The sequence below is a fragment of the Sorex araneus genome, chromosome 11, assembly GCF_027595985.1.
Source record: "Sorex araneus isolate mSorAra2 chromosome 11, mSorAra2.pri, whole genome shotgun sequence".
In the NCBI taxonomy this organism is placed as follows: domain Eukaryota; kingdom Metazoa; phylum Chordata; class Mammalia; order Eulipotyphla; family Soricidae; genus Sorex; species Sorex araneus.
The window spans coordinates 26,017,599-26,044,010 of NC_073312.1; the positions used below are offsets into that span (position 1 = coordinate 26,017,599).

At 42.7% G+C, this 26,412-nt stretch overlaps 1 protein-coding gene across 4 annotated transcripts in view; it reads right to left on the reverse strand.

Moving 5' to 3' along the window:
* Positions 1-4,412: 4,412 nt before the first annotated feature.
* SLF2 (SMC5-SMC6 complex localization factor 2) overlaps positions 4,413-26,412 on the reverse strand; it is a 56,845-nt gene continuing 34,845 nt past the window's right edge. For 3 of the 4 annotated variants that reach the window (XM_055118975.1, XM_055118976.1, XM_055118978.1), the window contains 7 exons: positions 24,214-24,311; positions 22,872-22,959; positions 19,925-20,056; positions 18,513-18,590; positions 17,527-17,613; positions 13,143-13,211; positions 4,413-7,907 (listed from right to left, as the gene is read on the reverse strand). In XM_055118975.1, the coding sequence (XP_054974950.1) occupies positions 7,872-7,907; positions 13,143-13,211; positions 17,527-17,613; positions 18,513-18,590; positions 19,925-20,056; positions 22,872-22,959; positions 24,214-24,311 (588 nt within the window). In that variant the 3' untranslated portion in view covers positions 4,413-7,871. Of the gene's footprint in view, positions 7,908-13,142; positions 13,212-17,526; positions 17,614-18,512; positions 18,591-19,924; positions 20,057-20,477; positions 20,753-22,871; positions 22,960-24,213; positions 24,312-26,412 lie in introns of those variants that run through there. The other variant, XM_055118977.1, reaches the window with a different exon arrangement.

Genomic DNA, 26,412 nt, shown 5'->3' on the forward strand with positions numbered 1-26,412 from the left:
CTTCGTCACATACAATTCTGTATTTTGAGCTGCACTGCATGCAGATTGCTAGACAGAAGGGCCCACGTTACACTTCCACCTCCCCCAGCACTCTGCAAATAGGATGTCTGCGTGTTGTGGAGTGATTGTGGAATGGGAGGTAGGTGGGGGAGAAGTGCTTAAAGTGTACACACATTTTTACAAAGAATGTCATTTAAAAATTATCATCTCATCCTATCCTGAGGAATTACATAGCCCCATTTTAGAGGTGGGAAAATAAGAGGTTAGGCAATGTGCTTGTCTAAAGGCATTATGATAGCAATTATGATAGCATGATAACAAAGGCAGAAATGTGTACTTAAGTTTGTGTATAGATTCATGCTAAGGAAATAAGAAGGATAGGGTATGAGAAAGGACAGTGAGTTTGATTTGATGATATGGGATGCTTTCTAGTGGGAAAGACAAAAGTGAGCTAACAGGAAAAGACAAGAGAAGAAAAGAAAATTCTGTTTTTTTTTTCTTTTTGGGTCACACCCAGCGATGTTCAGGGGTTACTTCAGGCTCTGCAATCAGGAATTACTCTGGGCCGTGCTTGAGGGACCATATGGGATGCTGGGGATTGAACACAGGTTGGCCTCGTGTAAGGCAAATGCCCTACCCACTGTGCTATCGCTCTGACCCGAGAAGAAAATTCTCAAAGCAGATGGATTTGAGTAAGGAGTCTCAGTTGGAAAGACTAGCAAAGAAAGATAAAGATGAGGGAGAGGGAGAAGGAGAGGAACAGGGGGAGGAGGAGGAGGAGGGGAAGGTGGGGAGGGGGAGAGAGAGGAGAAAGGGAGAAAGAGGAGAGAGAGAGAGAGAGAGAGAGAGAGAGAGAGAGAGAGAGAGAGAGAGAGAGAGAGAGAGAGAGAGAGAGAGAGAGAGAGATGCTAGCTCCACAGAACCAGGAACTAAACTGGAAGGGGCAGTATACGAGGAGCTGGGCTAAGGAGGTAGCAAGTAGGCCAAAGTGACAGTGGTAGGGTCAGCACTTCACTCATCTGTAGGCTACAAAGCACGGCTTTTTTCACTGAAGTGGTCCGATGATGGGCCAGAGAGTGGGTAGGGTAGTGTATTTACTTTTCCCCAATATATAGTGCTCTGATGGGCAGACTCAGAACCACCTCACATTTTTTTTTTTTTGTTTCTTTTTGGGTCACACCTGGTAATGCACAGGGGTTACTCCTGGCTCTGAACTCAGGAATCACTCCTGGCGGTGCTCAGGGGACCATGTGGGATGCTGGGAATTGAACCTGGGTAGACCGCGTGCAAGGCAAACGCCCTACCCGCTATGCTATCGCTCCAGCCCCTCACCTCACACATTTTCAAGTGAACAAAATTTGTGAATCACACTGGAAATCACAATCAGAGTTCCAGCATGGCACTTGCCAAACTATATAGTTGGGCAGTGCTTCTGATAATGCAGGCTGATCTCAGTCCACTTCTCTCTGGGGTCTGCTCAACCAAATCTCAAACTCACAATCAGATGTGACAGTACTTAAGAGAACCCCCATCGATTAACAATATTCATCTCTGCAAATAAAGCACGCCAAGAAAGGAATCCTAAGCAGCAGTGAACGGATATGCTGGGACACAAGTCACTAGGCTGCTCTTCACCCTGAACGTCAGTATCCTGGCTGCTTCCTTCACGGTGTGGCTGACAGGATCTTATTTGAAAACCTTCCAGTTATTTCAGACCAGAGCACAAATGCAAAGGGTTTTGTTTCTGCAAGGCTATTCTCCCCAACCAACTCTACTATAAGAGTGTTTGGTGGGGCTGGAGCAATAGCACAGTGGGTAGGGCATTTGCCTTGCATGCGGCTGACCCGGGTTCAATTCCCAGCATCCCATATGGTCCCCCCCGAGCACTGTCAGGAGTAATTCCTGAGTGCAGAGCCAGGAGTGACCCCTGAGCATCATCGGGTGTGACCCAAAAAGAAAAAAAAAGTGATTGAGGGCAGAGCGAAGCGTCCTTGTCCATCTCTACATCAGTGTTTTGGCTCCAAGCTTTGCGGAGGGCACTTACTCACTGCTGTAGGTGAAGGGAGAGCTGAGATAGGCGCTCAGGAAACTTGACCAGAGGCTTCCTGAGGCGAGAGAACTCTCTGGCCTAGTCAGGTTGTCCTGTTTTCTTTTCACTGGGGCAGCATTTTTGTTCCTGCTCTACTACCTCCACCTCTGGTTTACCCGAAGATTTCCCTTTAGGTAGTGTGATCTTTACAAGGCCACATAGACAGCTGATGTGCTTCTTCAAGAGACACTGTCCCCAGTGCAACAATACTGTAGTGTCACTGCTCCACTGTGCCTCCCAGGAGCCTGTTTTACCTGTTAAGTTTTCCTCTCAGTCAGTTGTCTTGGAGTGAGACCTAAAGCTGGGCCTTCTGGTTTGCCCTCTCTTGACTCCGGCCTGGGAAATGGGTTAGCAAGGAAAAAGGAGTGTCAGGATATGGCCATTAATGCTGGAAAAATCACCAAAAAATCACCACCACCCCTTTCTCAGCTTAGCAAGATGGATTTTATTTTTGCTTTTGGGGTCACACCCGGTGATGAGCAGGGGTTACTCCTGCTCATGCACTCAGGAATTACTCCTGGCGGTGCTCGGGTACCATATGGGATGCTGGGAATCGAACCTGGGTTGGCTGTGTGCAAGGCAAACGCCCTACCCGCTGGGCTATCGCTCCAGTCCCGCAAGATGGGTCTTAAATAAAATCATGAACAGAGAGAAGATTCTGGAGCACTGAAATGGAGTACATACATATGACACTTAGGAGACAGATTTGCTCAGAAGTGCCTTAAGATCAATTTTATTTGGGGGTTAATGGAAACTCATTACTATTGTATTTTCAACCATTTTGTTGTTTTGGGGCCACACCTAGCAGTACTTACTCCTGGGGCTCACTCCTGGCTCTGGGCTCAGGGATCAAGAATTGAATCCAGGTCAGCTGTGTCCAAGACAAGGATCCTGTTACACTATCTCTCCCACCCTCATTATCAAAACTTTTAAGATTAATTTTGTCATCTGAGAAGAGACAGCTTAACATTTACTGAGTTTTTGCAGTACAAAAGGATCTTTGCTAAGCACTTCATACATAGTGCGTTTAGTTTTTACAATCTCTGAGTGGAAACCATTACTCTTCCCTTATAACAGATGAAGAAATTAGGGGGCTGGAGCGGCAGCACAGTGGGTAGGGTGTTTGCCTTGCACGCAGCTGACCCGGGTTTGATTCCCAGCATCCCATATGGTCCCCTGAGCACCGCCAGGAGTAATTCCTGAGTGCAAAGCCAGGAGTAACCCCTGTACCTGGTGATCCAGGTGAGACCCCCCCCAAAAAAAAAAACCAAAAAAAGCAGATGAAGAAATTAAAGGTCAGAGAGATTAAGTGACTTGCCAAAGATCCAAATGTTTGGTACGGTGAATAGAGGAGCTGAGGTTAGGACTGTGGGCAAGAAGGCCAGTACCTGCCTCCTAGTGGGAATTTACAGCAGCATCTCAGCTTTGCCTTGGGCTGTCCGTCTCTCACTTCTCTGGCAGAGAAAAGTGCTCACAGACTGGTTCCTTGGAACTAGAGTATGAGAAGGGAGGATGCTAGTTCTGGAACTGAGGCCTTTAGCAACCGTGCCCTTCTATGAGCTCATAGAAGTTCTTCTGTGAGGAAGTGTCCATGTAGGTCTCTCCCAGCTGTTTTTTCCAGAGCTGTAGGTACCTAGTAGTTGGGAAGTGGTCCAGAGCCCTGAATCTGCACTGTTTCCCTTCCTTGGTCCTGGGCCCTAGAGTCAGAGTCAGGTCAGGAGGATTCCTTTCCAGGCCTCTCTGACAAGGGATATTTTAATCTGGATACCAGAAAGTAAGATTTCTGGGAACTCTTTTCTGTTGTTCATCAATAAATCCCTACTAAATTTTTTAAAAAAAGTGCCTAGCATGTAGAAGGACAGTGGTTATTTCATGGACACAAAGAATGAACAAATACTGGAATGAGATTGCCAAATTTCTAACTAGAAAACAGTTTTTTTTTTTTTTTTGGTGACACCTGGTAGTACTTAGGGCTCACTCTTGGCTCTGTGCTCAGGGACATCTTTGGCGGCTTGGGGAGCCCTACAGGGTGCTGGGGAGCCACCCGGGCAGGCTGTGTGCAAGGCAAGCGCCCTCCCCCTTGCACCACGGCTCTGGACCCCATCCAGCCAATTCTTGATTGGGTCATGTAGAAGTGAACTGTGCATAATTATGGCTTTATGCATTCCAGAAACAGGAGACAACAAGCTAAAAGACTGATGAAGAACCCAAAGGAAGAGGAAGAAAAGAACTAGTTTAAAAACTAGAGAATGAGGCAAGGGAATGAATCAGATTTCAGATACTTAACCATGCCCACTTCCAAATAAATATGACCGAACACATGTTCAAACTGAGAAAAAGCCATTTTAATCACACATATACATTCATAGGACTTTAACAAGATGTAATATAAAATATTAAAAAAAAAGAAAAAAAGAAAAAGGAAATCTGCATTTACTTGTAAACTGCATAACAGCTGGTGGATAACTGGCCGACAGGGCTACCAAGGAAAGCAAATGCAGAGATAATGAGGTACACAACACTGTTAATGAGGAAAAAGTAACCACCACAGATCATGCTAACTGCTCTACATGCCCAGTCACCTGTACCCTAATCCTGCCTCCTTAGAGACAAAGCAGGACAGTCCTTCCATTAATTCTCTGACTCAGTACCTTGTTAATGGGCCACCTCTTTTGTTTTGTTTTGGGGCCACACCTGGCAGAGGCTACACTTAGTTCAGTGCTTGGGAGTAGCTCTTGGCAGTGCTCAGGAGCCTTATGGTGCCGGGCACTGAACCCAGGCCTTCAGACTACAGCTCTATCTTCCTGGCCCCAAAGTTTTGCTCTTTTAAATTGAAAAAAAAAAAAAAATCACACTTGGTTTAAAGACTCCACAAGTTATTACTGGCCCCTCCCCACCAACTACCCTTGCTTTGACAAAAATAAAAACAAAAATGCTCCCACTGAGCCTGGATGACACCACACCATTTTCTCTATCTTTTGCATCTGGGGAGAATTTTGTGAAGTCAAAAAGTAAGCTATTACACCTTGAAGTAAAAACAACCAACCTTCCAAATAGGCGCCACTGCCATCAGGAGAGTGGAAATGTACAAAGGCTATTTAGTATACTGCTACATAGATGTGTTTTGTGCATGGAGAGCCTCTTCATTTAACATGATATAACTAATATTATATTCTTGGATAACAAGAAAAGCAGTTTAGAAAAGGCGAACAATTACACACAAAAGCATTAACACATATAAGTACCTTAAGTTTCAGCTTGCAATAAGGGTACTAAGTTTGACATACACATCCAGAAAATAAGACAGAAATTAGTGATTTTTGGCACGGGAATATTGCCAAACACACCACCACTCAGTGCAAGCTTTGTTTGCCAAGTCCCAGAAGTGGCCTGACACTGTGCAATGAACATTTTCTCCCCCACAATCATCCCATTCACTGAGCACAACAGCAGGAGGGAGACAAAGCCTGGGGACTCAGGAGGGAGAAGGATGATAATACTTGATTTGGGAGAAGGAAACCATGGGCTAGTTGTGCTGAAAGAGAACTACAACTTTTTTTTAAATGAGAACCCAAATGCAAATACTGACTGGAACATGACCTGGAGACCGAAGACATCTACCAGAGTCATAAGCACAAGGGTCCAAACTGGAGTTTGGCCACTATGTGAAAGGGACAAATCAAGTATTCTCTGATGGACAAAGATAAAAATAGAGACTTTTCTTATTGGACTGCTAAATAAAAATGTATCAAAGTGGTTTTAAGTTTGATGGGCAGTTATCTGTTAGAGCTGCAATATAAAAGGGTCACTTAAAAAAAAACCTGAATAATCCATCTGTCCCCCCATCAATGTACACGATTAGAAAATATTTACACACTGTAATTACAAGCAATATAAGCAGTATTTTATACTTTGAGATTTTGTACACTTTACACAATGCAAAATGAGAAAAATATGAACACTTATAAAATTACACACAAATAATGTATCTACAGAGTATTAAATTACAGGAAGTGAAAGCCCCCACTGTTGGCAGATAGATGGCAGAGTTTCAAGCCTCAGTCAAATATAACTCTTGTATCTATCTTATTATCCGTAAGTGGCATTTTCTACCAATACCCTTGAGAGGTAGTATCAAGATAATCTTACCAGTAAACTCAACACAGTAAAACTTTTGTTGGTCTGGCTCTTGGAGCCTCATTCAGCTAGGGTTCTCGGGAACTAAATTTATTTGGTTTTCCCTATGAAATCTCTAACTGCTCGAAGCTTGACATGGGCACAGGTTACTGATACTGTTTTTAAGGGTAAATTTAAGAGACGGTGCTTTACTCCTAGGCCTCAATTTAGAGGTAGAGTTATTTTTAAAAAAATAAACATCAAGTCCAAATCCCTTTCCCTCCTCCAACGGGAGACATTAAGGTGCTCAGGAGAGCAATGTCATCCGAGTCAAAAGAAAGAAAAAAGGTGGCATTAATATTCTAGAAATAAACTCTCCTAAAAGGGACACTCAGGCGACAAAAGAAAAGACATTTTCAGTTAGCTAGTAAGAGTCTATCACGACATGAAAGGATTCAAAGGGCCCTTCGGCCGATTCCAGCATGTGCACTTCTAACTATTTAAACCAAAGGATGGCTTTCCAGTGTTTTAAGAACTTAGAGCAGCTGTGGTTTTCAAGTGCAATATTAGAAATAAGCGTGTGCAAGCACACAAACTCCCTCCCGCCCCGCCCCCCTCCCAGTGTTTTCCCAAAGAATGGACGACCACCACTCAGGTCTCTGTCAGGGTTACCGACTCAGGAAAGGAAGTTTTTGGACTTGCTTAGATCTTTAACCTTTTATTTTGATAATATATATGGCTAACAAGGGCTAGAATTCTAGAGTTTAGCCAAGAACCTACAATTTAACCAGCTTTAAAAATGAGTATGCACTTGAAATCTAAAACAAACTGCACTAGGATGTTTTGGCACGAAAATAAAGCCACTATTTCATGGCACCATCTTTCCCCTTCAGGAGAGCGGACAGAATACCAAATGTCTGTTTCTCAACTATTTAAGTGTATTTTTTCCCCCTTTGTCTTTGTTTTCTGGGCCACACCCAGCTGTGTTCAGGACTCACTCTTGGTGGGGCTCTGGGACCATATGTGGTGCAGGGGATGAAACTCAGGTCTACTGCTGCCAAGGCAAGTACCTTACCAGTTGTACTGTATTGCCAGCTCCTGTTTAAGCATGTTTTAAAAACATTAAAATCTTGAGTGATGGAAAATGCACAGACTGAAACCTCCCCTATGGTTTATAGGCGTCTTAAAAGAGATTTGTCCTTTCTGTTACTAAAGCTTTCCCTTTGTGTCCTAAAAGAGCCAAGAGGGAAAATTAAACCCTATTGGAACCTGGTCTTAGTTTCCATCTCCAAGTCCTAAAGTTGGTCCAAATCCTTTCTAACATATTTTGTGTGATTATACAAGTGCCACAAATACCATCCAAAACTAAAAAGATAATTAGCTTGAAATTAACTGGTTGGGGTTGTTAGATATGCAAGTATTAGTTGCTTATGCCCTTCCCTTTTTGTATTAAGAATTCTCTTTTGAAAGGCCAGTTTACTTAAGTAGATTGTGTTTCATATCTACTTCAGAAACAGCAATTTCTTCATTACCAGCTTCATACTGGATATTTCAAGTGGCACATTTCTTGCACATTTTCTTAGCATTCCATTGGATTCTGTAGTAATCCTTGGGAAAGGTTTTATTGAATTTCTCTTGGTTCATATTTTTGTGGCTGCAACTCTTATTAAGAATCTGGTACCCAGAAGTCATGAAGCTGCCCCTGAAAAAGCAACACAGAAAAATTGTCAGATTATAAATTAGTTCTTGTAAAAACTACTAATCATCAATGGGCTTTCTTAATGAGAATGGAACGTGTTATATTTCCCTGAAAACCCTATGGTTATCAAAGTTTCACATTTTGTGGTCTAAATGAAAAGCATAAAAATTTAAAAAACAAAGTAGAAATTAAGTGCACAGTGTTTCCTTTATCAACACACAGGTAGAAGAGGTCATATTTAGGAAGATTAAAATTATAGCTGGCTTTGATTATGAAATTCTTTTGTCTTAGTAAATGCCATATTTACTAAGATGGGCTGCCTAAAAACAAAGTCTACTGAGTTTAGAAAGCTTAGCACTGGGGCCAGAGTGATAATACAGAGGGTAGGGCATTTCCTTGCAGCCTTGAAGGCAGCCGACCCGGGTTTGATTCCCCAGCATCCCATATGGTCCTGAACAACACTAGGAGTAACCCCTGAGCATAGCCAGGTGTGACGCAAAAAAGATAAAAGAAAAGACAAAAAAAAAAAAAAAGAAAAAAAAAACATTGATAAGGGCCAGAGGGCTTGAGTAATAATACATCAGACACAGTGCTGCTGACCCTGGATTTTCTGGACAGCTGGGGCTGAGCACATAGCCAGGGGTAAGCCCTGAGCACCACAATGTGTGATCCAAAAATATGCAAAAGGGGCTGGAGAGATAGCACAGCGGGTAGGGTGTTTGCCTTGCATGCGGCCAACCCGGGTTCGATTCCCAGCATCCCATATGGTCCCCTGAGCACGGCCAGGGGTAATTCCTGAGTGCAGAGCCAGGAGTAACCCCTGTGCATCGCCAGGTGTGACCCAAAAAGCCAAAAAAAAAAATATGCAAAAAATCTGGGCCAGAGAAAGCATAGTAGATCAGGTACTTGCATTGCATGCAGGTTGACTCAGCCTCAATTTCCCATATCACATATGATTCCCTGAGTCCCAGTAGGGTTCACTTCTGAGCACAGTATCAGGAATAGCCCCTAAGCACTACTGGGAATGGTTCAAAAACTGAAACATTCTTCTACCCCCCAAGAGTCTAAGAAAGAAACAAAACCAATAATAAACCATTAGTTTAAGTCTAAGAACTCTCATAGACTTCTCTCTAAGAGGAAGTGCCTATCTGAGGAAGAATAACAACTATGAGAGTCAAAATATCAAACTTAAGACTCCTTTTCCTAGTTATCATTACTGTTTATTTTTGGTATCGATACAAGCAACCTCTGAGGGCTGGAGAGCGACTACAGCAGGTAAGGCACTCTGCACCCCATATGGTCCCCTAAGCCCTGCCAGGAGTGGTCCCTGAGCCACTGCTGGGTGTAACCTCCCCAAATCAAACAATAATAAAACAAAACCCAGAATCTACATTTCAAAGTTTCCAGTAGATACCTGCACACATTGAAACTTAAAAGTATCAGGGCCAGGGGCTGGAGTGATTATACAGGGGGTAGAGCGTTTGCCTTGCACTCAGCTGACCTGGGTTTGATTCCCAGGATCCCATATGGTCCCCAGCACACTGCCAGGAGTAATTCCTGAGTGAAAAGCCAGAAGTAACCCCCGTGCATTGCTGGGTGTGACCCAAAAAGAAAAAAAAAAGTATCAGGGCCAGAGAGATCAGCAACCTGGTTTGATTTCTGCTACCATACATATGTAGAGAGTTCCCTGAGCACCACCAGGAATGATCCTTGAGCACAGAGCCAGGAGTAAGCCTTGAGCACACCAGGTGTGACCTCAGTATAAAACCAAAGAAATACAAACTAAAAACACCCTCTGTTTTTTTAAAAAATTTAAAAAATTTTTTTGAATCACTGTGAGATAGTTACAAGCTTTCATGTTTGGGTTACAATCTCACAATGATCAAACACCCATCCCTCCACCAGTGCACATTCCCCACCACCAATATCCTGGGTATACCCCGCCCTTCCCACCCTCCCCCTGCCTCTATGGCAGACAATATTCCCCATACTCTCTCTACTTTTGGACATTATGGCTTACAACACAGACACTGAGAGGTCATCATGTTTATTCCATGATCTACTTTCGGCATGCATTTCCCATCCCAACTGGTTCCTCCAGACATCATTTTCTTAGTGACCCCTTCTCTATTCCATTTGCATTCTCCCCTCCGCTCATGAAGAACACTCTGTTTTGGGCCAGGGAAATGAACCCTAGCATCACCTGGAGACTCTGGATTATCCTTGGCTTAAGCAGCACCACAGCATTGAACCACTCAGTCCAGAAATTGCAAGCAGTAGGCCCTGATCCCCTGAACACTGTTTCACAGTGTTCAAAAGCAAAAACTTTGTTCTATGAATGATTATCATCAAGACCATGAGACTACAAAGAAAAAAGATGTTTTACTATTATACACATCCGTCCCTCTCGGAGAGCCCGGCAAGATACCTGCATGAGTATCCTGCCTGCATGGCAGAGCCTGGCAAGCTACCCGGGGCACATTCGATATGCCAAAAACAGTAACAAGTATCACAATGGAGACATTACTGGTGCCCGCTCGAGCAAATTGATGAACAACGGGAAGACAGTGCTACAGTGCTACTGAAAGATTTTTTTTTTTTTTTGCTTTTTGGGTCACACCCGGCGATGCACAGGGGTTACTCCTGGCTCTGCACTCAGGAATTACCCCTGGCCATGCTCAGGGGACCATATGGGATGCTGGGATTTGAACCCGGGTCGGCCGCGTGCAAGGCAAACGCCCTACCCGCTGTGCTATCTCTCCAGCTCCGATATTTTTAAGATATATTTGTTTGTTTGGGCTGTTTTCAGGGCTTACGTTGGCTCTGAAATAAGGATCACTCCTGGTGGGCTCAGCAGACAATATGAGAGCCCAGGAACTGAGCCCAGGTCATTTGTATGCAAGGCAAGTGCCCTACTGGCTGTACCATCCCTGCAGCCCCTTTTTGTTTTTGTGTAAATCCCAAAATGCTTAGGATTTACTCCTGGTTCTGTGCTTAGGGATCATTCCTGGCATGGAGAGCCACATGCAGTGCTACAATCAAAGCAAGGTCAGCTGCATGCGAGTGCCTAACCCCTGTAAGATCTCTCTGGACCCAAGAACATATAAATTGTTCTATTTATTTATTTATTTATTTATTTATTTGCTTTTTGGGTCACACCCAGCGATGCTCAGGGGTTACTCCTGGCTTTGCACTCAGGAATTACTCCTGGCAGTGCTTGGGGGACCATGTGGGATGCCGGGGATCGAACCCGGGTCGGCCTCGTGCAAGGCAAACGCCCTACCCGCTGTGCTATCGCTCCGGCCCCAAGAACATATAAATTCTTTCAAATTCAATATAAAGATAACCCGATTAAAATACAAAGGATATGAATAAACATTTCTCCAATGAAGTTATACAGATGGCAAATGCTTAACATCATTTTTTTTTTTTCTTTCTTGGGTCACACCCAGTGATACTCAGGGGTTACTCCTAGCTCTGCACTCAGGAATTACTCCTGGCGGTGCTTGGGGGACCATATGGGATGCCAGGGATTAGAACTCAGGTTGGCCGCATGCAAGGCAAACATCCTACCCGCTGTACTATCACTCGGGCCCAACACCATTAATTATTAAGAAAATGCAGATTAGATTATACTTCTACCCTCCAATAGCTGTAGTAAAATGGATAATAGGCTAGGGATGTGGCTAAGCAGCAGAGCACTTTCCTTGCATGCATTAGGCCCTGAATCTGAGCTCTAGTATCAGGAAAAAATGAAAAACATGGTAATAAATGTTAGAAAGCATGTGGAAAAATTATTCATGAATTTTCATGGGAATATAAAATGGAATAGGCACTCTGGAAAGCAGTCTGGTGATTAGTCAGATTTTTCTTTTTCTCTTGTCTTTTTGGGTCCTACCCGGAGATGCTCTGGGGTTACTTCTAGCTTTGCACTCAGGAATTACTTCTGGCAGTGCTAGGGGCATCATATGGGATGCTGGGTATTGAACCTGGGTTGGCTGTGTACAAGATAAATGCCCTACCCACTGTACTATTGCTGGGTCTCTCTCTCTCTTCAGAAAATTTAACATGGAGTATAATCCAGCAATTGCACTATCAGGTATATGCTCAAGATGTTTTCACTTTGAAAACATGTTCATACAAAAACTTAGCACATAAAATATTCATGGAAGCATTATTCATAATGACCAGAAATTTCGAACAACTCAAACACTCATTTAATAAGCTGAATAAATAAAAGGTGACATATACATACAATGGATTATTTGGCAACAGAAAGGGCATATGCTATGACATGGATTCATTTGACATTTGTATTAAGTCAAAGAAATCAGCCATAAAAGACACCAAGAATTAAGTAAATATATACAGACAAAAAGAAAATGAACTGTACTAGCCTAGGATTTGGTGACAAGTGAGGGTGGGAGTGCAGGTGGTTGGGGAGTCTGATGGACTATGGGTATAGAATTCCTTTTTGAGTGACAAAAACATGCTCTAAAATTACAATGAGGTGTTGGCTGTACAACTATGCACATACTAAAAGCCACACTACCTTTAAAATGGGTAAAATATATAGGATATGAATTTTATTTCAATAAAGCTGTTAAGATAATTGTTCTGTGGATGAGAGATAGTACAGAAGTTAAGGTGCCTGCATTGCATAGGAATGACCCAGGTTCAAACCCCTGGTTTCCCACAGAACTGTCAGGAGTGTTTACACAGAACGAGAAGCACAGAACGAGAAGCCCTGAGCTCTACTGGGTGTGGTCCTCTTTAAAAAGTCCCAATCACTGAGCTGAGAGTAGACCCTGAGCACTGGTAGGTGTGGCCCATCCACCACAATCCCCCGCAAAAAATGAAATACCCTTCATTTGATGTAATACAAGACTTACATATTTTGGGGCTACACTGAGCAATGCTCAGGGCTTACTCCTGGCTCTTCACTCCAGGAATCAGTCCTGGAGGGCTCTGAGGGATAATATGGGGTGCTGGAAATCAGGTGCATGCAAGCTAAGAGCCCTACCCACTGGACTATCTCTCCAGCCCACAAAAAAAGACATTTTAAAATGGGCTCACTTACTTTTGGAAATTAAGTTAAAAAAAAAATAAACCATACAAATTGGAATTTTTAATTTACCACAAGAATCACTAAACAATAATGCTCTCTTTTGCGTTTTACCACACTCTGAAAAATATCATTTAGTAAAACTTTTAATACTATTCTTGGTACAAAGATACCTGAGTAGGTCGACAATTCTGGATGATTTCCTGCCATTTTCCATGAATCCGAGCAACCAAGTCCTTAACCTTAAAAATATCAAAAAGTTTGGAAGGAAGATTAGATCAAAGCATCCTCAGCAAAAGTCAATTTAATGGCTACCACAAAATTTGGCAGTTTTAAGAAGAACCACCCAACTTGATTTTCTTCAAGAAAGATACATAAACCTTTCATCCTCGAAGGGGCTTTCAAATCACAGAGATCAGTGACACTTCTTTACTACTATAATCTAAACTACTGAATAGGAATCCACTTTCTCACAAGTTACTAAAGAACATTCAGAGAAATATATTCCCAGCCTTCAAATCACATTTCCAACTTGCTGACTCCTGAGCACCCGGAGAATGAAACTATTGCATGGCTTTGTCCCAGGGGGACAAAAGGCTTTGGCTGATCCCTCCCTTATCAGTTTTTCTTTGAAAGACCCAAGGCCATTGAAAAATGATTCTCATTTATTTCTTTCCAAAATTCACTGTTATGCCTCTAGGTTTTTGTAAAGTACCACAAATCCTTTTTATTATTTTTTAAAAACATTTTTTAGCCACACCCTGCAATGCTCAGGGTCATTCCCGGCTCTGCACTCGGGAATCACCACTCCTGGCGGTGCTGCTCATGGGCGGACACCATATGGGATTTTGGATGTTGGGAACCGAACTGGGATTGGATCCGTGCAAGGCAAATGCCCTACACGCTGTCAGATTGCTCCGGCCCTGAATCTTCTTTATTTTATTTATTTTTTATTGAGTCACCATGTGGAAAGTTACAAAGTTTTCAGATTTAAGTCTCAGTTATACAATGCTCGAACACCCATCCCTTCACCAGTGCACGTATTCCACCACCAAGAATCACAGTATAGCCCCCCCATGTAACTGATAAATTTAGCTTTACTTTCACTTTGATTGCCCTGAATCTTCTTTAAATGTCTGATACATTTCTACATTTGGAGATTTAGCAAGTCTCCATGCAATACTCAAACTTTTCTATTAAATATTCTCAGTTCTTTTAAAAAATATATTATTATTTGTCTGAAGGTGACTGACAGCAATGGCTAAACAAGCAAGCTGCTAATTTACTTCCAAAGGTTAGTTTAGCACACAAAGATGTAATTCGTTTTTGACCATAACTGCTTGAGAAAAATGTTCTAAATGGGCCAGAGCAATAGTACTGTGGGTAGGGCACTCGTCTGCAAGTGGCAGACCAGAGTCCTGGTATCTCACTAAGATCCCCTGCGCAATGCCAGGAATGATCCCTAAGCCAAGAGCCAGAAATAACTCTGAGCCCTGCTGGGTGTGGATCCCAAACAAGCCAAACCAAATAAAATAAAAATAAAAATATCCTGGACAAGTCAGGAATTTTATAGCTGCTTCAAATTTATAAGGTAAATTGCCTTCCCCCCCCTTTTTTTTTTTGCTTTTTGGGTTAACCTGGCGATGCACAGGGGTTACTCCTGGCTCATGCACTCAGGAATCACTCCTGGCGGTGCTCAGGGGACCATATGGGATGCTGGGAATCGAACCTGGGTCGACCTCGTGCAAGGCAAACACCCTACCCGCTGTGCTATGGCTCCAGCCCCAGTAAATTGCCTTTTTTGTTGTTGTTCCCATTTAGTGTTAGCAGATTCAGTCTCTCTAAAACAATTGTCACTTTTCTAAGTTGAAGCTTTTGGGGAGTTACACAACTTATAGCAGAACCATTCCCTAAAGCAAATCCATAGATGTCCATGTCACTCTCTAAGTTAGGAGGAGCCCAGTATCAATCTATGTCCAGTCCTTGGTTTTAAGAAACCAAAACCTTGGCGGTCCCTTTTTAACATGTCTGTTAGCAGTAGCCACTACCATTAAGTTCTGTGGGTTAGTAACTCTAATCAATGTTCAAAAGAATGTGCTTCTGACTATGGTTTCCACTATTAAGGCCAGAGCGAACCCTCCTATATGTATTTAAAAATCTATAATTTGATATAATTTCATTAGTTGCTCACTTTAATATTTAGCTTAAATCTCCTAAAATACAAATGCTAAATCCAAATTGGTATTGTTCAAATAACTAACCTTTATAGAAAATTAACACAAGATGTTACAAAGCTGAAACCTCACATTAAGTGATGATCCAAATAGAGGCACAAAAATATTGGCAGTACATCACAATAAAAAAATGGATGAGAGGGGCTGGAGTGATAGCACAGCAGGTAGGGCGTTTGCCTTGCATACGGCTGACCCGGGTTCGATTCCCAGTATCCCATATGGTCCCCTGAGCACTGCCAGGGGTAATTCCTGAGTGCAGAGCCAGGAGTGACCCCTGTGCATAGACAGGTGTGACCCAAAAAGAAAAAAAAAAAAGGATGAGACTAAAAAATAGAAGAAAATGTTTAAAAAGTGTTCATGGTTGAGGCTGGAGTGATAGTATAACAAGTATGGTTTTATCTTGATGTGCCCCTACCCAGGTTCGATCTCCAGCACCTCATATGGTGCTGTGAGCCCATCAGTAGTGACTGAGCACTGAACCAGGAATAAACCCTGAGCACTGCTGAGTGTGGCCACAAAACAAAAACTAAGTGTTTCAGGAGAAACCGTCAAGTCATTTTTTTTCTTTTTTGGGTCACACCTGGCAATGCACAGGGGTTACTCCTGTCTCTGCACTCAGGAATTACCCCTGGTGGTGCTTGGGGGACCACAGGAGATGCTGGGAATCAAACCTGGGTCAGCTGCATGGAAGGCAAACACCCTACCCACTGTGCTATCGCTCCAGCCCCTGTCAAGTCATTTTTAATTAACACGAAAGTTGTTTTTTTACCTCCATACTCATATTCACCCATATCACTTAGATTATACCAAACCTTATTTATCTTGGTCACACCCAATGGTGCTAGGGCTAACTCGTGGCTCTGTGTTCAGGGATCACTCCTGGCATGTGTGGGGAACCATATGGGGTGCTGGGGGTAGATCCTTTATCAGCTGCATGCAACGCAGACACCCTACTTGCTCTATTCCAATCCAAAATATCTTAATTTTTCAAATTAAGCAAAAAACAAAAAACAAAAAAACCCAACTCTCCACCCCCAACCCCCCAATAAGGAATTAGAAGTACAGAAAATTAGATCCCTTGAACACTGCCAGGAGTGATCCCTGAACACAGTGCAAGGAGGAAGCTGTGAGCACTGTTGGGTATAGCCCCAAAACAAATAAAAATCTAAAAGTCACCTGCAATGATGCTTCAGGGTCCATGCAGTGCTAAGAACTAAAATCAGGGCCTCTCACAAGTCTGGCCTGTGTTCTACCATTTAAGTTATTTCTCCAGCTCTGAATGTCAATTTTTCTTTTTTTACTTTCAATCTACCTAGAACTACTTAAGAGGAATTGATTCGGGGCTGGAGCAGTAGCACAGCGGGTAGGGCCTTTGCCTTGCATGCGGCCGACCCGGGTTCGATTCCCAGCATCCCATATGGTCCCCTGAGCACTGCCAGGGGTGATTCCTGAGTGCAGAGCCAGGAGTAACCTCTGTGCATTGCTGGGTGTGACCCAAAAATTAAAAAAAAAAAAAAAAAAAAAAAGAGGAATTGATTCTATTATCAAAGAAGAAAGCCAGACTTCTAATCTTATATATGTACTTTTTTGGGAGGTAATTTTACCTGGGCACACCTGGCTCTGCATTCAGGAATCACTCTTGGCAGTGCTCAGGGGACCACATGGGATGCCAGGGATCAGGCTGGCTTTGCGCAAGGAAAGTGCCTTACTTGCTGTACCTGCTCTGGCGCCACATGTGTACCTTTTTCCCTAGACAGTCTTATATGCTACTTGTCTTAAAATATTAATGTAATTAAGATTCAGCTAACTTTTTTTTTTTTCCTTTTTGGGTCACACCCAGCGATGCTCAGGGGGTTACTCCTGGCTTTGCACTCAGGAATTACTCCTGGCAGTGCTTTGGGGACCATATGGGATGCCGGGGATCGAACCCGGGTCGGCCGCGTGCAAGGCAAACGCCCTACCCGCTGTGCTATTGCTCCGGCCCCTCAGCTAACTTTTTTTTTTTTTTTAAATGATCACATGCAATATATATATTTTTATTTATTTATTTTTATTTTTTTTTGAGCTCAGTTTATTTATTTATTTATTTATTTTTGGTTTCTGGGTCACACCTGGCGATGCACAGGGGTTACTCCTGGCTCTGCGCTCAGGAATCACCCCTGGCGGTGCTCAGGGGACCATATGGGATGCTGGGATTCGAACCTGGGTCAGCCGCGAACCCAGGTCGGCCACGTGCAAGGCAAACGCCCTACCCGCTATGCTATCACTCCAGCCCCCCTCAGCTAACTTTTTAAGTTAATAAATAAAAGGAAAATGTGCTCACCTTAGTTCTATAGAAGAGCCTTGCATCTTCCCTGATATCACACTTAACATGCTTTTCCAAAGCCCCACAGAGTAGCACAAAGTGTTTCTATATAAAATAAACACAGAATGAAAACAACTTGAGGCATTACAAAGGAACAAAGAGAAGATTATGTAGTTGAACAACTAACAAATGATTAAAAAATATTTATCATTCTTTAGCAATTTCTGATGTTAACTATTATCATACAGCAGTAACTATCAGAAAATAGCAACTACCACAGTAGATCATATTGATTTATTGCTAGTTAACATAAAAAAGGCTTTGCCATGAATTAAGGCACATTAATAAAAATTACCCCTAGCATTCAGAATAGGGGTGCTCTGGGTTTACTCCTTGCTCTGCTCTCAGGGTTACTCCTGGTGGGGCTTGGGGGGACAAGCACCCTGACTTCTATACTATTACTCTGGCTCCTGAGGGCAAATTTTCTAAAGAGAAAAAAACAGAACAAAACAAAACAAAAAAACGGGGGTGGAGAAGATGAGATGGGAAAAACCCAGATGAGAACTGGTCTATTTGGGACTTGGTACCCATGACATCTTCTTAATGGATCATGTGGCTGCCAACTTATTATGGTTAATTTTCATGCCAAAAAAAAGAGAATCACCTACAGACAAACAATTTCTGTCAATACTATGGTTGCAATAAGCAACAATGTAGAATACATTAGAGTTTCTATAGCAAATCCCAAGTTAACTGTTGAGTTTTCTGCAATATACAAAAATATCTTTTATTTTTGTTTTTAGCCGATGTTACTCCTGGTTCTACGCTCAGAAATTACTCCTAGCGGTGCTTGGGGGACAATGTGGGATATCAAACCCAGGTGGGACGTGTGCAGGGAAAGTGCTCTATGTACTACACACTATCTCTCTAGCCCCAGAATCTTCATTTAAAATGATCACTAGTTACTCTTACTAAATCAAAACCCCAAAAACATTAAAACCTACCCGTTGTCCAGACGAAAAAGAATGAGAGCAACTAACTTCACCAACTAAATGAAGAAGAACATAGGTCAGGTAATATGCCTGTTAAAGAAAATAATAAAATGAGATCAATGAGTAGGCTAGTATGTCATCCCAGTTGTTCAACTATGAAAATTGGCTAGGAAGGATTAAGAATTTACTAAATTTAGCTGTGAACTGGTAGGTAGAAAAAAACCTATAATTTATGATTTGTTTTTTTTCTTTTTGGGTCACACCCAGCAATGCATAGGGGTTACTCCTGGCTCTGCACTCAGGAGCTACCCCTGGTGGTGCTCAGGGAACCATATGGGATGCTGGGAATCGAAACTGGTCGGCCACGTGTAAGGCTAATGTCCTACCTGCTGTGCTAATCGCTCCAGTCCCGGATTTATGATTTCTAATTCAAGTACATTTTTCATTTTTTGTGGGGGAGGAGGAATGGGGAGGATTGAGCCCACCAGCCAAGTGTTCGGGGGCTATTTCTGACTGTTCCAGGAGTGACCCTTGGAAAGTTAAGTGGTGCTGGGAATTCAAACCGAGGTCTGTGGGATGCAAGGCAAGAGTGTCAAACCCCCAGACTAGCTCTCTGGTTCTCAATTGCATTTTTTTTTTTTTTTTTTTGCTTTTTGGGTCACACCCGGCGATGCACAGGGTCACTCCTGGCTCTGCACTCAGGAATTACCACTGGCTGAGCTCAGGAGACCATATGGGATGCTGGGACTCGAACCCGGGTCGGCCGCGTGCAAGGCAAACGCCCTACCCGCTGAGCTATCATTCCAGCCCCCTTTTTTTTCTTTTTTGGTGGCCAAACCCAATAGGTACTAAGGGTTCACTCCTGGTTCTGTGCTTAAGGATCACTCCTGGAAGGATTGGGGGAACACATGGGGTACAGTGGATAGAACGTGGGTCAGATGCATGAAAGGCAAATACCCTATTCACTGGACTATCTCTCCAGCCACTCAAGTGAATTATTCTTATCACTTCACAGCTGTCCACCAAAAAAAAAAAAAAAAAAGGCCTAAAAAAAGTCTCATTATTAAATTCCTACCAGCCAACTTACCCTCACAGCGCCCCCTTCAGTAAATCATTTAATTTTGGAAATATGAGTGAAGAGAGAGACCCTTAAGTAAGAGAAATGGGGTGCAGCAAGCTGCGGTACCGTTTACTCCAGAGTGGGGTGTGCTCCAACTATCCTATCACTTCACGTCTCAAATTCATAAATTTACTGAAGAAGTTCATCGTTTATTAAAAAAACAAAAAAAATTCACTTTATACTCACTCTTGCTAGAATGTATCTAGTTTCTAAATTTGGAAATGCCCATGCTCTCAGCCTCTGGTTAGGAAGCTGGCATCATATTGTTCCACATACTCTTTCCTGGTGCTCTAGCTCCGGTTACCTGCTTTTCTAGTTCCATATGAAGACTGTCATCGATAGTGCCATTTGGTTGTTCGGTCTTTTTCTTCAAGACCATTTTCTTTAGCAAATCGGAAGGCTTCATTTGCACAAGATAGTGATGTAGGACTGATATCTAGAAACAACAAAATAGGAGACCCTGAATCATACCGAGCAACACAGCTGCTCTTTAAGCCACTTTTCCCGGTGTGTCTTCTTGTTCACTATGTCGTCCCAAGTTCTTGTCCCTTCAGCACCCTTTGTAGTTCGGTGACATTCATTTCTCCTTCACTCTGAAGTCTGAACTGCTTAACAGGGCTTTGTTTTCCTTATTTTTTCCTTTTCTGGGGGTGGGGACGCACCTGTTGATACTCCACACTTGCTGGTGCTTCAGGGTCTACTCTTGGCACAATGTCTAGAGGTTGCTCAGACCAGGAGGTGCATGGATAGATCAGGCCTCACACACAAAGCATGCATTCCAGTCTTTTGGGTTATCTCCCAGTCATAAACTGAGGCTTTTGACTTCATGCGGCTCCAGGGATTGAACCCAGGTTGGATGTGTGCAAGGCAAGCACCTTACTTGCTCTGGCCCCTAAACAGGGACTTGAAAATAAAAGATTTCCAATTTGTAACTAAGGATTAAAATTTAAAAGGGAGGGCCAAGGAGACAACTAAAAGGACTGGAGCTCTTCCTCCTTTCCTCCCTCCCTTTTTTATGGGAGGTGGGGCATACCTGGCAGTGCTCAGGGGCTACTCCTGGCTCTGTGCTCAGGAATCACTCCTGGTGGGCTTCAGGGACCATATGATGCCGGGGATTGAACCTGGGTCAGACCTATGCAAGGCAAGCACCTTATCAGCTGTACTGTTATTCTGGCCCCTCTTCCTTCCTTGTTTTTTTGATTTTTGGGTTATACCTAGTGTTGCTCAGGGCTTACTTCTGGCTCTGTGCTCAGGGGGCCGTATGTAGTGCCAGGGACAAAACCCAGGTCAGTTGTGAGCAAGGTAAGTACCCTACCTGCTGTACTATCTCCCTGGTCCCCAAAAACGAGTGCTTTCTATGTAAGATTATTTGATAATCAGCAAAAGTCAAATTTCCCTTTGAGTAAAAGTTACTTACTTTCAAAAAAAGTAAAAATTTTTAAATGATAATCAAAATCCCTTATCAATTAACCAAAAGCAATAAAATTAATCATCTTTTTTTGGGGTTTGGGGTGACATGGGCTGTTTTCAGGGCTTACTCCTGGTGGTACTAGGGTAACATACAATGAGGAATGAACCAGAGTCAGCTGCATGTAAGGCAAGTACCTAAACCTTTGTACTAGCTCTCTGGCTCAGAGAAAGCTAATTGTCATGGTGGCTCAAAGGTGGTCCCTCATACTTGGAATCAAATCAACCTAAACTCTACTAATGCAGAAACTAGCTGTCCCCTTCTACCTCGTTCCCATAGACTCTCATGGATACTTCTATCACTATGCTTACTATAGCATTACACACGGTTTCTTTCTTCTTTTTTTTTTTTGGGGGGGGTGTTCAACCACCAGATTATTTTCAAGGGAAGAATGTATTGAATTAATTTTTCATCCCTATGATGTGCAGAGTATTTTGTTCTATTTTGGGGTCATACCAGGGTCTGTGGTCAGGGATCACTTCTGCTAGTGCTGGTGGACCAATAAGTGGTGCTGAAATCTGAACTAAGGTTATGGCCGCAGCTGCATGCTAGGCGAGTGCCTAACCTCTGTACTATCTATCCAGGTCCCGACTAGAGTAAGCATTATACTACAACACAAGCAAAGGCCAGAGAGAGTGCAGCAGGTAGGATGCTTCCTTTGCATGTGGTCACTGACCAGTGTTCTATTCCCAGCACCACATGTGGTCCCTGAAACCCCAGTAGGAATGATCTGAGTGCAGAGCCAGGAGTAAGCCCTGAACGCTGGGGGCATGGCCCAAAACCCTGACTGCCTTTCCCCCTCCCCCCATTATAATACAAACAGGATGACCACATCTAGATCAGATTCTACACTGAGTTATGGATTTGAGTACATTGTCCTGATAGTGCTATTAATTTGTAAAAAACCGTCAGGACTGAAGTGTGTTCCACAGGGTCTGATTAAGTAACTCTTATTTATATGATATAGTCTCTATTAAGAAGTACTAGAGGGGCTGGAGCGATAGCACAGCGGGGAGGGCATTTGCCTTGCACGTGGCCGACCCGGGTTCGATTCCCAGCATCCCATATGGTCCCCCGAGCACCGCCAGGGGTGATTTCTGAGTGCAGAGCCAGGAGTAACCCCTGTGCATCGTCGGGTGTGACCCAAAAAGCAAAAAAAAAAAAAAAAAAAAGAAGTACTAGAGGGGACTGGAGCATAGTACAGCAGGGAGGGCATTTGCCTTGCATATGGCTGACCAGATTCAATCCCTGGCATCTCATATGGCCCCTGGAGCACTGCCAGGAGTAATTTCTCAGAGCAGAATCAGGAGAAACCCTGAGTATTGCCAGATGTAACCCAAAAAGTCACACACACACACACACACACACAAAAGGTAGTACTGGAGGACAATAACATTTAAGCCTAAAAGTTTAAAGACTAATTTTAAAACAGGTACAAGATGTAATTATTATAGTTATATAATTTCTAATCTTGTGATAAAACCGCAAACTTCAATAAAGGAAATACATTTGATAAAATGATCACATTTATATACCACATTGTAATTTTCCCAGTAGTTTTTAAATATTAACTTGTGTAATCATCTTGTGTGACCAAGGGTATAATTCACCTCCATTTCACTGATTAAAAACTGGATCACATTGGCTAAGTACACACATTCATATATTCATGATTACAACAGCATCAGAGCTAACCTCAATTTCTGACTTAGGTTCTATTCATTTTCTATGTTCCTCATTATCTCTCCCATTTATTAAAAGAAAACAAAAAAGTTATTTATACCTGCAGATTATTGGCGTTGGGGATATCTTCATGTTTCTCATCCAAAAGCTTTGAAATAATCACTAGGCTGAGGCACTGTCTCAGTTGCCTGGAATTAGTATTTAAAAGTAATGAGAATTAATTTTCAATATTGTTTGAAAAACAAATTAAGCCCCAAAGAGTTATTCTAGTATCTAGCTGATACTTCAAAAGAAAGCTTATTAAAACACATAAACTTTTAATAGGACAGGAAAATTTCATTTAAAATATGCATACAAAGTTCAGAGTTGCCTGATGCTTAGACAAATTATTAAGAGTCCTTCTCTTTTTTCCTGCTGATTTACTGATAGAAAAAACTAAAATTTTTTTTAAAAATTGAGATAGCGTGATTTACCAAGTTATTCATAATACAGCAATTTTATAGTAATTCATGATCAAATTCGAGGCATACAGTTTTCCAACATCAATTCCATCACCAGGGGCTGGAGAGATAGCACAGCGGGTAGGGCGTTTGCCTTGCACGCGGCCGACCTGGGTTCAAATCCCAGCATCCCATATGGTCCCCTGAGCATGGCCAGGGGTAATTCCTGAGTGCAGAGCCAGGAGTAACCCCTGTGCATCGCCAGGTGTGACCCAAAAAAAAAAAAGAAAAATAAAAAATTCCATCACCAGTATTGGGGACCACTTGTCTCGATTCCGGGACCATACGGGGTGCCAGGGACTGAACCCTGGGCAGCTGCATACAAGGCAAGCATCTTAACTGCTGTACTATTGCTCTGGGTCCTATTTTATTGTTGGAATATTTTTAAAAGGACAAAATTCAATTTTTTTTTCTTTTCTTTCTTTTTGGGTCACACCCAGCAATGCTCAGGGGCTACTCCTGGCTTTGCACTCAGGAATTACTCTTGGCTGTGCTTGGGGGACCATATGGAATGGCGGGGATCGAACCCGGGTTGGCCGTGTGCAAGGCAAATGCCCTATCCGCTGTACTATCGCTCCAGCCCCAAAATTCAATTATTTTTTAAGGTACCTGTCATCTATACTATCAAGCTAAAATTAAAAATCAAGACTATAAAATATTGAGTATCAAAATGAGGCCATCTATACCTTTCTCAAAGTTTAGTCAACAGTTCATAAATATTAAGTTTTCTTTCTTTTTTTATGATCACTCCTGGCAAATCTTAGGGGTCACTCCTGGCTCTGCACTCAGGTATTACTCCTGGCAGTGCTCGGGGATCATACAGGATGCTGGGGATTGAACCCTGGGTGGGCCACATGCAAGGCAAACACCCTACCTGCTGTATTATTGCACCAACCCTACATGTTAACAATTTTCTTAATGTCTACTTCTCACTTTCAATACCTTCCACGTGATGTCCAGTTAGGGACCAGCTGTACCAACCACAGAAGATTGTGAGGATGACTAGAGAGTTCATTTATAGCAAGACAGAGCTCAGGTACCTGAAAGGAACAAACAAGCAAGATTTTTCAAACAGTGGAATCAAACATACTACAGATCATAAAAATCCCTTTTTGCCCTAATGGAAATAATATTACAAAAAAAAGAACACATTATTATTATATGACTGTTTGTTTTGGGGCCCTATTCAGCAGTGCTCAGGGATCTTGGCTGTGTACTCAGGAATCACTCCTACGAGTGCTTGGAGGAATCCTATACGGTCAGGGGCTCAAACCAGGGTTTACTGCATACAAGGCAAGTTGTTTAACTCATACTGTTTCAGCCAAAATTTTATTTTGTGGGTTTTTTTCTCCTCGTTTTTCTGGCCATACCCAGCTGTGCTCAAGACTTACTCCTGGCGGTGCTCAAGGGGGCATAAAATGCGTGCCAGGATGGAACCCAGGTCAGCTGTGTCTCAACAGTTGTACTATCTCACCAGCCCCTCCAAAAAACCGCTCAAGCTTGCCCCTGTAGCAGCCCCACAATAACTTACTTTGTATTGCTTGTTACCACTAAATGACTAACAAAAAAAAAAAAATTCTGAAGCAGAAAATTTGTGAAAATTCAAGGGGACATTCAGTCCTTGTCTGAACAACCTGCATTGGTGGAGGACTAGAGCACATGTTTGCATGTAGTGATCCTGGGTTCAATCCCCAAGCACTGCACGGTTCCCTAAACATCACCAGATATGATTTCAAAATCAAAATAAAATTAATCTTAACATGAGGAAATAATTAAAAAATCTATTTCTGAAGAAGCCTGGCATCTTATCAGTTTTCTTTTTTTTTTTTGGCAACACCCTGTAGTACTCGAAGGCCACTTCCAAGGCTCTGCTTGGAAACCATGTGGTGTCAGGGATCTAACCGGGCCACACAAAAAGAATTTGAATTGAGTTTTTATGACCATGTTGAGAATAATTGTATATCATTTTGTTATTTTTTTTCTATTTCTAAGTATCTGTCACTCAACAATTATCAACACCTAATCAATCTTACTTCTTCTATTACCTTCATTCTATAATTCTTTCCCTAGTAAGGTGGTTTGTTTTGTTTTACTTTTTTTGGGGGAGGAGGACATATCAGTGCTTGCAGAGGCTAAGACCCTGACTTTGTGCTTGGAGGGTCACTCCCAGGGATGTTTCTGGGCATGTGGTGTTAGAGATTGAACCGGGGTGTCCTTCATGTAAAGTGTGTGCTCCAGGCCACTGAACTGTATCTCTGGCCCTGAGGGGCTGTTCTGAAGCAATTTTGTACTTAAAAGAAGATTTTGTTTATTTTTATTTTTTACTTTTGGGCCATACCTAGGGTTCTCAGGACTCATTCTGACTCTGTACTCAGGGATCACTGCTGGTGGAGCTTGGGAGACCATGTGAGGTGCTGGTAATTCAATCTGGGATTGACCCAGGATGGCCATGTGCAAGTCAAGTGCTCTACTTGCTGTATACTTTTGCCCCTTAAAGCAGACTTTAAACACTGAAGTAGCTGAGGGTTATTTAAATGCAAGAAATCACAAGAATATGTATGTAAGACCTGTACAGCTCTCATTACACATGTTTGAAAACTAGTATTAGTATTTAGATCACTTCATTTTTTCAAGAAAAACTATTTACAAATATAAATTTAAAATGATATAACTCAGAACATGAAAACCAAGTGAAATTCTGATAAATGTGTATGTTCAGGCTGGATTTTTTTTTTGGAGGGGGGGCAATACTTAGTGGTGCTCAGAGATAATTACTCCTGGCTCTGCATTCAGAGTTCACTCCCAGCAGGCTCAGGGGACCATATGGGAGGCTGGGGATTGAATCAGGTTGGCTGTGTGCAGATAAGGCAAGTGCCTGGCCCGCTTTACTATCACTGGCCCCCGGCCCTGTGGTTCACAGGGCATACAGGCAACATCAACAATGCTCGAGGCCCAGGTGATGCTGGGGATTGAAGCACGGTGACCTCATGCAAAACTTTGTATTATTTCTCTACTTGCTCAAGTTTATTCATTCATCCATTTATTCTTTTCCACTTAACTTTCTGAGGCCTCTTTTCTGGGGCTTCTGAAGCAGTGCTCAGTAGGCCTGGGAATGCCTCCCAGCAATTCTTGGCCAGCTGG